General features: G+C 38.4%; 1 protein-coding gene across 2 annotated transcripts in view; it reads left to right on the forward strand.

Annotated features, from left to right (window-relative positions):
• UNC13B (unc-13 homolog B) overlaps positions 1-12,853 on the forward strand; it is a 235,235-nt gene that overhangs the window by 76,497 nt on the left and 145,885 nt on the right. For both annotated transcript variants that reach the window (XM_007455955.1, XM_007455954.1), the window contains exon 7: positions 4,831-4,888. In XM_007455955.1, the coding sequence (XP_007456017.1) occupies positions 4,831-4,888 (58 nt within the window). The remainder of the gene's footprint in view (positions 1-4,830; positions 4,889-12,853) is intronic.

The following is a 12,853-nucleotide window of genomic DNA, read 5'->3' on the forward strand; positions in this document are numbered from 1 at the left end:
TAGAAAGAGTATTGAAGAACAGGGACAAAACCTTGGGAAACATCAAAGGTAGATTCCTGAGAAACAAAAGAGACTGAGAAAGAGCTGCCTGAAAGAGAGAGTAGGAGAACCAGAAAAAGGTTTATGGAGCAAAGGAAAAAAAAAGTTTTGAGGCAGAAATTCTTGACAGTGTGAAATATTACCGAGAGCAAAGAAGATGAGTAATGAAGTGGAGCCATTGGATTTGTCAATTAATGGTCAATATCCATAGGCTAGTACAGGAAGCCAAAATGCAGTGATTTGATGCATGTGTTAGTTTCCCAGGGCTGCCAAAACAAAGTACCACACACTGTTGGCTTACAGCAACAGAAATTTATTCTCTCACAGTTCTGGTGGCTAAAATTCTGACATCAGGTGTTGGTGGGATCAGTTCCTTCTGGAGGTTTTGAGGAAGAAGCTGTCCCATGCCTTTCTTCTACTTTCTGGTGCTTCCTAGCAGTCTTTGCTGTTCCTTGGCTTATAGACACATTATTTCAGTCTCTGTCTCCACTATCACATGCCTTCCTGGGTTGTGTCTGCCTGTCCTCACAATACGTTGTCATCTCTTTTTGTGTCTGTGTTCAAATTTCCATTGATTTTTGTGGGGGCACCAGTCATTGGATTAACTTGATTACATCTGCAGAGACTATTTCCAGATAAGGTCACATTCATAGGTACTGGGGATTAGGATTTCACAACATATCTTTTTTTTTTTTTGTAGGCAGATTATATCTTGCCTCTCTTTTAGTGATGTTAAAATTACACAGTGGATTCAACTTGGTGTCAGCCTATTTCATCCATTTTAAAGTGATCCCACAAGCCTTTTACCTAATGGTTTTAGCAGCAAATAATAATCATTATTTTATTAGGGTTGCACAATGATGATTTTCTAATTATATCATCTCTTCAGCATTTATTATCTATGATTTGTCTGCCTCATCAGCTATTTGGTTCACTTGAAATAAAGTCCGTGCAAGAAAAACATTCTCTTTAGCAATTTTCAAAATAATGAGTGTTGCATAAGCAGCTTCTCAAGGTGACCAGTGAGTTGTTTTCTTTTTTTTAGTGGCATATTATTATCAATTTATGGATTTTGATATATTTGTGTTTCAATCCATTGCAATCTTTATTCTTTTTGATACTAAACTCGTCTCATCTTTGGTTAGTGGGAGCGTTTTCCTTTCTTTTTTCTATTTTTATCATGAAAAAATTTTAAACAAATATAAAAGTTGAAGGACTAGTAAAATGAAACCTGTACACTTATCTCCAAGATTCAGTGATTATCAAAATTTGGTCATACTTGCTGCAAAACCATTTTAAAAACACAATGTAGAATCTTATCTCTTTTTTTCTTATGGTGTGCAACAGTTCCCATCCACAGCAGCCTCTTGGGTCAAGACTGGCCTAGGGATCTACCACTTGACAGAGTGAAAATGTATCACTATTTATTACTTTTCCTACTCATGGAAAATTAGGTTTTCACTATTATAAATGCATGCTTCAGTGAACATCTCTGACCCTGTTTCTCTCTGCTTATGTATGGGAGATTCTCTGGCTATATACCTGGAAATAGAATTGCTTTGTTGTGGAATGTGCTCTGTGTAACATTACTAGATGTTGCTAAGTTGTTCTCTAAAATAATTATACCAATTTATATTCCAGTTTTTCTGCTGCTCTGTATCCTTACTGATACTTGTTATTGCCAGATTTAAAATTTGTGCTAATCTAATGAGTTTAGAGCTTTATCATTTAAATTTGCATTTGTCCATTTATTGGTGACATTCATTTAGTCATTTATTCACCAGATAACTTATTGAACACTGTGTACCAGGCCCTGTCATAGGTGCTTGGTATACATCAGAAGTTAAAACAAAGACCAATGTCCTCTTGGATCAAATAGGAGGAGACAGACAATAAGCAGGAACCTAATAAATATAGTTAAGCATCAAAAGATGAGAAGTCTTCTAGGAGGAAAACCTATTTTCTCCATGCAGTTTTTACACTTCTTTTGTTAGGTTTATTCCTAATCATTGTGAATGGTATATTTAAAAATTACACTTTCTAATAGGTCATTGCTATCTATATAAGGCAATGCTGCTCAATTTTTTTTTTTAGTATCGATCTTATTCACCAACTCTTATTAATTCTACTAGTTTAGAGATTCCTTTGGGTTTTTTAGTTTTTGCATCTTTGAATAATAAGTTTTTATCTCTTTTCAATCCTTATGTCTTATTTTTTAAGTGAAATTTTTACATGTTTTTATTAACAGACTTAAATATTAAGCAGTTTGTAGAGAGGGCTTCCATATCACATCTTACCTGCCCCCTCCCTCTAGTTTTCCTTATTATTAACATTTTACATTAATATGGTACATTTATTACAATTAATGAGCCAATATTGATATATTATTATTAACTAAAAGTTAATATTTTATATTTCTATTTATTTTGTTTTATTAAATAAAAATCCTTAGTTTTTTTTCAAATTTCCTTAGTTTTTATTTCATGCGTTTTTTCAGTTCCATTACCCCGTAATGGACACTGGGTTACATTTAGTTGTAATATCTCCTTAGGCTTCTCTTGGCTGTAATATTTTCTCAGACTTTCCTTGTTTTTGGTGACCGCTTATTTTTAAAAATTCATTGTGTAAAACATCCTGTGTAATTTTTAATGGTGAAAGTGGGAAAGCCTTGTCTTTTTCCTGACTATAAGGGGAATGCTTCATAAATCTTGAAGTATGATATTTGCTGTAGATTTTGATAGGTACCCTTTATCAGATTAAGGAAATTCTATTTTCTTTCTGATTTTCTAAGATATTTTGTCATGAAAAAGTAAGGATTTTATCAAGATCTTTTCTGCATTGTTTGATCACATAGTTTTTCTCCTTTAGTCTGTTTGTGTAGTGAATTGCATGAATAGATTTTCAGATATTGAACTGTCCTTTCATTTAAAGTCCTTCTGGTCATGATACATGAAAATTTATATGCCAGCATTCATACGTATACGTACATATTCACACAGAAATATAAAGACTTATTTATGATAAATAAATGTCATATGATTTGGTTTGGTAATCTAGGATTTTTGCATCTGTATTCATAAATGAGATTGGCCTATAATTTTCCTTACTTTTACTACTTTTATTTTCTTGTACATAGGTATTATGGATTTTTTTCCTTAGCTCTCTTAATATTATTAATTAGGCTCTAGCTGGTCTTCAGCTTTCTGCTTTGGACCTGAAAGAGATTCATTAAATATGTCTGCTGGAAATATCTACTCTCATCTCTTAAGTCTGAATTCTTCTAGTTTAATGCTTAAAGTTTTATGATTTCGTCACTGTTGTGCCTGTGTACTGCCTATAAAAATCACCATTATTTATAATAGTTATTATAACCAAGTCCCTTTGTTACTTTGGAGTGGGTTGTTTAGCCTTTAAGAAGTTTTGAACTTTTTTATGATTGATAGTTTTACTAATACTATTATATTGTTTAAACTGTGCTTGACTTCTGATCCTTCCCCGAAGTAGTAATAGCACTGTCTACCTCTGATATTTGTATTGTAGTTTGTTTCTTGTAAAGTACTTTATATATAAAAGTATATTTATATACAAAAAGTGTTTTGTATTTTGTATCCAACCACTTGAAATGCCCTTCACCACTAGCACTCATGTGTAAACCACCACCAATTTTCATCTGGATAATTGCAATAATTAGTCTTATTTCCCCTCTGGTTGCCTATAGTTCTTCTCACACAGCAGCCAGAGTGATTTTTAAAGTATAATGAAGTCATATCCCTCTAGTGTTTAAAACTTTACATACCTTCTCAATAGACTAGAGTAAAATCTAAACTCTTTACCATGATTACAAACTCTATTCCCCCAGTTCCTGGAACAAGGCCTTGCACATAATAGGCACTCAAGAAATATCTGTTGAATGACTGACTCCTTCAGTGTTAGAGAAGCTCTATCTTGCCCAGAATCTTACAATTTATTAATAAATGGCAGAGTCAGGATGAAAACTCATATTTGCAACTTATATTTGCAAGTTGCTAGACCAAGTTATGTTTTCCCAATCCTCCAATGGGCTCTGAACCAAGCCATTTTTTCTTCCAGACTCTGTGTACCTGTGTTCATTTGTTTATACCTTTTTCTTTTTGTTTTGCCTTCCCAAATCTTGTCCATCTTCAAGAATTGAACTTAATTTGGCTCCCTTTTATAGGACTTTCTTTCTATGGCTTCAGTACTCTGTTTTTAGGTGGTGATAGTGGTGGGTTGTGTTGGGGAGGTTAGAGTATAACTGGGAAGGGGACACTAGTAAATACCAGATGTTGTATTACATGCTTATGTAAGTGACCTTGTGAGGGAAGAAGCCTCATCTTTTTAAAGATGGAGAAAACTCAAGTCTCAGAGAAGTTTTCAGTTCTACCACCCAAATGGGGAAATCTATATATTATTTGAGTTTTCTAAGTCCTCTGAGCTTCTAAGGCTAAGCCTTCTACAGCTGCCTGGTAGAGCTGGAATGGTGCCCAGGTGCCCTTGGTCAGAACAGCCTTCCTGCTATCCTGCTTTAGCCTGTTGCATTGGGCCAATGCCATATCTGTTAGTCTGGCCTGTATGTCAGGATCACACAGGGAAATCAGCAGCAGGATGATCAGTTTCTGTTTGATAAGAAATTTGACTCTAGTCAAATGCTAAACCTTTTTATAGGTAGCTATAGTTTTTTTCTTGTTGTTTTGTTTTGTCTTGTTTTTCTCCTTCTTCTTTACTTGGGCCTCTTACTATGTTTTTTTTTTTTTTAATCCTTTCTGCCTCTAGTATTCTAGTCAAGAAGAAAGCCAGAGGAAACCATTGCCTACTGCTGCCGCCCAGTGTTGTAAGTGAGAAACTTGTCTTTGAATCGCTTCTTAATCACAACTTTCTGTCAGTTCTCCAAATGTGGCTTATTTTGAGTTGGGGAGGTTGGAGATGTGGTATGTATAAACAAGAGATATTCCAGAAATATACCTTATTCAGGCCCATACTGCCAATGGCTATCTGTCCTTTAGCTTTAAGAAGAGATCTTTTGGTTTTGTGTGGCTATAGGTAGGGCAATGGTACTCTTTTTTCTCCATTTGCCTGCTTTTACCCCTGGAGGAATGTTTTCTCCCATTCTGTCCCCATTTATCTGTTATTATCCTTTAAGGCTCAGTTTAAATGTTACCCCCTCTGGGAAATCTTCATGCTGTTTCCTCCTTCTCCACAGTCTAGCTTAGATCTTTCTCTGCTTCCGTAGTACCCTGTACATACATCCATCGTAAAACCTATCATATATTATAATCTATGTATATTTCTTTGACAAGAAAGCAAAAATTTTAAAGGTATAGAATCTTCCATTTGTATTCCTAGTATATGGCTCAATACCTGATACATAGTATAGTAAGCCTCAGTAAAGTTTGATAAACGATTAACTGAGTGAGAGAACTTGTCATTTCTTCTGAGATTAATTTATCCAGACCACACATTTTCCTTCTTGAAAAGAGCCATGCATTGTTGATATATTGGTATCTTCTCAGCTTCTCTCAGAACAGCTTGAAGAGATACTGAAGGACTGACTTGAAATCAGTTCTCTTTCACTTTTTCAACCTCTGGGGGTGGGTGTGCATATGTGTTTCTTTTGTTTTGCTATAGTGTTTCTGAATCAATGCCAAACTTTTAGCAACTGCAGGTTGCTAGTGGTGGTGATAATGGTAGTAGTTATTGTAGTAATACTAGTAATAATAAGAACCACAGCAGCTAACATATGTTGAGGTTTTATGGTATGCCAGATGCTGCTGTAAGAGCTAAAATATACTTATTTAATCTTCACAACAACCCTAAGACATAGATTTTACTGTTTTCCTCATTTTTTTTTTTTTTTGCGGTATGCGGGCCTCTCACTGTTGTGGCCTCTCCCGCTGCAGAGCACAGGCTCCGGACGCGCAGGCTCAGCGGCCATGGCTCACGGGCCCAGCCGCTCCGCGGCATGTGGGAACCTCCTGGACCGGGGCACGAACCCGTGTCCCCTGCATCGGCAGGCGGACTCTCAACCACTGCGCCACCAGGGAAGCCCTGTTTTCCTCATTTTTAAGATGAGGAAACTGAGATGGAGTTATTTGCTACAGATCACATAGGTAGTAAGTGGTGAAGTAAATATTCAGATATAGACAATCTGACTGTATAGCCTATGCATTGAACCACTATGTTATACTACTTCCTTCATATTGTTTCTGAAAAGGAAAACCTCCATTCATGGTATATAAATCCATTGGTTGCCTTCCATTCTATTGGCTACTTACTTTCCTGATAAAAGTAAGACCACTGGCAGAGGCCAACACTTTTTCTTTATTTAAGGAAAACCTATTTTTCACATGACTTATTACTTTTGTTTTTGCCATTTAGGAACTAGGATTTATCAAATATTTAGGGTCATGGGAGACCACAAGAATCTGAATTGAAGACCAAGTTGTGAATTAAAGTCTATAGGTCATTTCCAAAACTCATTGTAATGAGCTAATTTTGAGTTTTTAATCTTTTAAATCTTTTTCCAGGACTGCTAATGAGAAGTGAAATAGAACGATTGAGATTTCTCTTGCCATTCCTTCCTGGGTCCATTTGATGAAATGCAGTTCAAGTGATTAAAGAGCAAATGCCTAGAGGGCAGGAGGAAATAAGAGACTATAATAATCAGCACCTTTATTAATTCTCTTACATTTTTTATATGTTTACCAGCTAATTTGTTTTTATGTGCATAGACTATTCCTGTCTTTTGACTACTCTCTAATATATATATGTATTTTTTTTTTTTTTTTTTTTTTTTTTTTTGTGGTACGCGGGCCTCTCACTGTTGTGGCCTCTCCCGTTGCAGAGCAACAGGCTCCGGACGCGCAGGCTCAGCGGCCATGGCTCACGGGCCCAGCCGTTCCGCGGCATGTGGGATCTTCCCGGACCGGGGCACGAACCCATGTCCCCTGCATCGGCAGGTGGACTCTCAACCACTGCGCCACCAGGGAAGCCCTATATGTATTTTTTTTTACCATGTTTTAAATAGATCTTTATTGGACTACAATTGCTTCACAATACCATGTTAGCTTCTGTTGCACAACAAAGTGAATCAGCCATATGCATACACATGTTCCCATATCCCCTCCCTCTTGAGCCTCCCTCCCACCCGCCCTATCCCACCCCTCTAGGTGGTCACAAAGCACCGAGCTGATCTCCCTGTGCAATGCAGCTGCTTCCCACTAGTTATCTATTTTACATTTGGTAGTGTATATATGTCAATGCTACTCTCTCACTTCGTCCCAGCTTCTCCTTCCCCACCATGTCCTCAAGTCCGTTCTCTATGGCTGTGTCTTTATTCCTGTCCCGCCCCTAGGTTCATCAGAACCATTTTTCAAAAAAGATCTTGCTGTGGTTTATGTCAAAGAGTGTTTTTCCTATGTTTTCCTCTAAAAGTTTTATACTGTCTGGTCTTACATTTAAGTCTTCAATCCATTTGGAGTTTATTTTTGTGTATGGTGTTAGGGAGGGTTCTAATTTCATTCTTTTACATGTAGCTGTCCAGTTTTCCCAGCACCAGTTATTGAAGAGGCTTTCTTTCCTCCATTGTATGATCTTGCCTCCTTTGTTGTAGATTAGGTGCCCATTATGTGTGTGGGTTTATCTCTGGGCTTTCTATCCTGTTCCATTGATCTGTATTTCTGTTTTTGTGCCAGTACCATACTGTCTTGATTACTGTAGCTTTGTGGTATAGTTTGAAGTCAGGGAGCCTGATTCCTCCAACTCCGTTTTTCTTTCTCAAGATTGCTTTGGCTGTTTGGGGTCTTTTATGTTTCCATACGAACTGTAAGATTTTTTGTTCTAATTCTGTGAAGAATGCTGTTGGTAGTTTGATAAGGATTGCATTGAATCTGTAGATTGCTTTGGGTAGTATAGTCATTTTCACAATATTAATTCTTCCAATCAAAGACATGGTATATTTCTCCATCTGTTTATGTCATCTTTGATCTCTTTCATCAGTGTTTTATAGTTTTCTGAGTACAAGTCTTTTGCCTCCTTAGGCAGGTTTATTCCTAGGTATTTTATTCTTTTTGTTGCAGTGGTAAATGGGAGTGTTTCCTTAATTTCTCTTTCTGATTTTTCATTGTTGGTGTATAGGAATGCCAGAGATTTCTGTGCCTTAATTTTGTATCCTGTAACCTTACCAAATCCACTGATTAGTTCTAGTAGTTTTCTGGTGGCATCTTTAGGATTTTCTATGTATAGTATCATGTCATCAACAAATAGTGACAGTTTTACTCTTCTTTGCCAATTTGTATTCCTTTTATTTCCTTTTTGTCTCTGATTGCTGTGGCTAGGACTTCCAAAACTATGTTGAATAAGAGTGGTGAGAGTGGAAATCTTTGTCTTGTTCCTGATCCTAGTGGAAATGCTTTCAGCTTTTCACCGTTGAATATGATGCTTGCTGTGGGTTTGTCATATTTGGCCTTTATTATGTTGAGGTAGGTTCCCTCTATGCCCATTTTCTGGAGAGTTTTTATCATAAATAGGTATTGAATTTTGTCAAAAGATTTTTCTGCATCTATTGAGATGATCATATGGTTTTTATTCCTTAATTTGTTAATGTGGTGTAGCACATTGATTGATTTGCGTATATTGAAGAATCCTTGCATCCCTGGGTTAAATCCCACTTGATCATGGTGTATGATCCTTTTAATGTGCTGTTGGATTCTGTTTGCTAGTATTTTGTTCAGGATTTTTGCATCTATGTTCATCAGTGATATTGGTCTATAATTTTTTTTTGTGATACCTTTTTTCTGGTTTTGGTATCAGGATGATGGTGGCTTTGTAGAATGAATTTGGGAGTGTTTCTCCCTCTGCAATTTTTTGGAAGAGTTTGAGAAGTATTCATGTTAGCTCTTCTCTAAATGTTTGATAGAATTCACCTGTGAAGCCATCTGCTCCTGGACTTTTGTTTGTTGGAAGAGTTTTAATTACAGTTTCAATTTCATTACTTGTGATAGGTCTGTTTATATTTTCTAATTCTTCCTGGTTCAGTCTTGTAAAATTGTACCTTTCCAAGAATTTGTCCATTTCTTCATGGTTGTCCATTTTATTGGCATACAGTTGTTTGTAGTAGCCTTTTATAATCCTTTGTATTTCTACAGTGTCAGTTGTGATTTCTCCTCTTTCATTTCTAATTTTATTGATTTGTGTCCTCTCCTTTTTTTTCTTGGTGAGTCTGGGTCAGTGTTTATCAATTTTGTTTATCTTCTCAAAGACCCAGCTTTTAGTTTTATTGATCTTTGCTATTGTTTTCTTTGTTTCTATTTCATTTATTTCTGCTCTGATCTTGATGATTTCTTTCTTTCTACTGACTTTGGGTTTTCTTTGTTCTTCTTTCTCTAGTTTTTTTTTTTTTTTTTCAGTACGCAGGCCTCTCACCACTGTGACCTCTCACGTCGTGGAGCACAGGCTCTGGACGCGCAGGCTCAGTGGCCATGGCTCACGGGCCCAGCCGCTCCGTGGCATGTGGGATCTTCCTGGACCGGGGCACAAACCCATGTCCCCTGCACCGGCAGGCGGACTCTCAACCACTGCGCCACCAGGGAAGCCCTCTCTAGTTGTTTTAAGTGTAGGTTTAGATTGTTTATTTGAGATTTTTTTGTTTCTTGAGGTGAGATTGAATTGCTATAAACTTCCCTCTTAGAACTGCTTTTGCTTGGTCTCATAGGTTTTGAGTCATTGTGTTTTCGTTGTCATTTGTTTCTATGTATTTTTTTAATATCTTCTTTGATTTCTTCAGTGATCTCTTGGTTATTTAGTAGTGCACTGTTTAGCCTCCATGTATTTGTGTTTTTTGCAGTTTTTCTCCTGTAATTGATTTCCAGTCTCATAGCGTTGTGGTCAGATGCTTGATACGATTTCAATTTTCTTAAATTTTCCAAGGCTTGATTTGTGACCCAAGATGTGATCTATCCTGGAGAATGTTCCATATGCATTTGAGAAGAAAGTGTATTCTGACACTTTTGGGTGGAATGTTGTTGGATCTGTCTGGTCTACTGTGTTATTTAAAGCCTGTTTTTCCTTATTTATTTTCTGTTAGGATGATCTGTCCATTGGTGTAAGTGGGGTGTTAAAGTCCCCTACTGTTATTGTGTTACTGTTGATTTCTCCTTTCATGGTTGTTAGCATTTGCCTTATGTATTGATGTGCTCCTATGTTGGGTGCATAAACATTTATAATTGTTATATCTTCTTCTTGGATTGATCCTTCAGTCATTATGTAGTGTCCCTCCTTATCTCTTGCAACAGTCTTTATTTTAAAGTCTATTTTATCTGATACGAGAATTGCTACTCCAGCATTTTTTGATTTCCATTTGCATGGAGTATCTTTTTCCATCCCATCACTTTCAGTCTGTATGTTTCCCTAGGTCTGAAGTGGGTCTCTTGTAGACAGCATATATATGGGTCTTGTTTTTATATCCATTCAGCCAGTCTGTGTCTTTTGGTTGGGGCATTTAATCCATTTACATTCAAGGTTATTATTGATATGTATGTTCCTATTCCCATTTTCTTAATTGTTTTGGGTTTGTTTTTGTAGGTCTTTTTCTTCTCTTGTGTTTCCTGCTTAGAGAAGTTTCTTTAGCATTTGTTGTAAAGCTGGTTTGGTGGTGCTGAATTCTCTTAGCTTTTGTTTGTGTGAAAAGCTTTTGACTTCTCCATCGAATCTGAATGAGATCCTTGCTGGGTAGGGTAATCTTGGTTGTAAGTTTTTCCCTTTCATCACTTTAAATATATCCTGCCACTCCCTTCTGGCCTGCAGAGTTTCCACTGAAAAATCAGCTGATAACCTTATGGGGATTCCTTTGTATGTTATTTTTTGTTTTTCCCTTGCTGCTTTAAAAAATTTTTTTTGAATTTAATTTTTGTTTGTTTGATTAATAATGTGTCTTGGTGTGTTTTTCCTAGGGTTTATCCTGCATGGGACTCTGTGCTTCCTGGACTTGGGTGACTATTTCCTTTCCCATGTTAGGGAAGTTTTCCACTATAATCTCTTCAAATATTTTCTCTGACCCTTTCTTTTTCTCTTCTTCTTCTGGGACCCCTATAATTCGAATGTTGGTGCATTTAGTGTTGTCCCAGAGGTCTCTGAGACTGTCTTCAGTTCTTTTCATTCTTTTTTCTTTATTCTGCTCCTTGGCAGTTATTTCCACCATTTTGCCTTCCAGCTTACTTATTTGTTCTTCTGCCTCCATTATTGATTCCTTCAAGGGTATTTTTCATTTCAGCTATTGTGTTGTTCATCTCTGTTTGTTTGTTCTTTAGTTCTTCTAGATCTTTGTTAAACATTTCTTGTATTTTCTCAGTCTGTGCTTCCATTCTTTTCCCAAGATTCTGGATCATCTTTACTATCATTACTCTGAATTGTTTTTCAGGTAGATTGCCTATTTCCTCTTCATTTATTTGGTCTTGTAGGTTTTTACCTTGCTCCTTCATCTGTGACATTTGTTTGCTGTCTCAATTTTTTTTATGAGCTGGATTGTGTTCCTGTTTTACTGGTTGTTTGGCCTGAGGCTTCCAACACTGGAGTTTGTAGGCTGTTGGGTAGAGCTGGGTCTTGGTGCTGAGATGAGGAACTCTGTGAGACCTCACTCTGATGAATATTCCCTGGGGTCTGAGGTTCTCTGTTAGTCCAGTGGTTCGGACTTGGAGCTCCCACTGCAGGAACTTCTGCCTGACCCTGAGCTGGCAAAAAAAAAAAAGAGAACAATAACAAAGTAAAAAATAAAATTAGACTAGGAAACTAACAGATATGTTAGAAAGAATGTAAAAATAAAAATATAGATGAATCAACAACCGGAAAGTACATCAGTACCACAATAGTGAAAAAGAGGAGGAGGGAAAAGAAAAAAAAAAAAAAGGTTGTGGGGGGAAGGCCTTGGCTGTGGAGGGCGGGGCCTAAGCAATGGCGAGGGTTGGGTGGGGGGTGGGGCCAATGCTCAGGACTCACAGGGTTGGAAAAGGCCCTGGGGGCTGTGTGGGGTGGGGTTTAGGCTCAAGGAATAGTAGGGGCCCAGGTGTGCCCCCCACCCCTGCTCTCAGAGGGCAGGGGACCTCACCTGGGAGCCCAGCAGGCTTCCTGGGCTCGAGTGGGTGGGGCAAACGCCCTCCTCTCTCGCCATTCCAGTCTGGGGTCTGGGAGGGCCCCTCCCGCCTGCCTCTCCTGATCTTCCCGGCCTCCCTCCTATTCCCAGAAGGACCCACACAGCCTGGAGGGGGCTTGGAGGGCAGGGGATGCCCTGGGAGCTCAGTAGGCTCCCTGGGCCCGATCGGGCAGGGCAGTTGCCCTCCTCTCCTCTTCTGTTCCTCCAGGATGGCCCCTCCCGCCTACCTCTCCTATTCTCCCCTTGGCCTCCTTCCTGTGCCTCCAGGACCCACGCCGCCTGGGCGGGGCTTGTGAGGAAGCACCTTGGGAGCTTAGCAGGCTCCGTGGCCTGAGTGGGCCAGAGTCCCTCCCACCTGCCTCTCCTGATCTCCCTGGCCTCAGGGGCACCGATCTTGTCTTGCCTCCACTTCTCCTCTCCCCTTGGTCCCCCTACATCCTACCAGCTCACTCTGGGGTTCCTCCCGTCTCCTTGGGGGTCAGAGTTCCCCACCAGCTGCTGGCAGGCCCCATAGTTGTGGGGAGACGCTCTCTAATATATTTTTTTTGAAAAATCTTAAACTGTAAGTTTAAAAAGGAAAGTGGCATTTACCCTTTACTAGATTCAGTAATTAACATCTTGCCACATTTGCTTCTCTTCCTCCCTACCACTCTT

This window comes from Lipotes vexillifer, unplaced genomic scaffold, assembly GCF_000442215.2.
Source record: "Lipotes vexillifer unplaced genomic scaffold, Lipotes_vexillifer_v1.1 scaffold920, whole genome shotgun sequence".
NCBI lineage: Eukaryota > Metazoa > Chordata > Mammalia > Artiodactyla > Lipotidae > Lipotes > Lipotes vexillifer.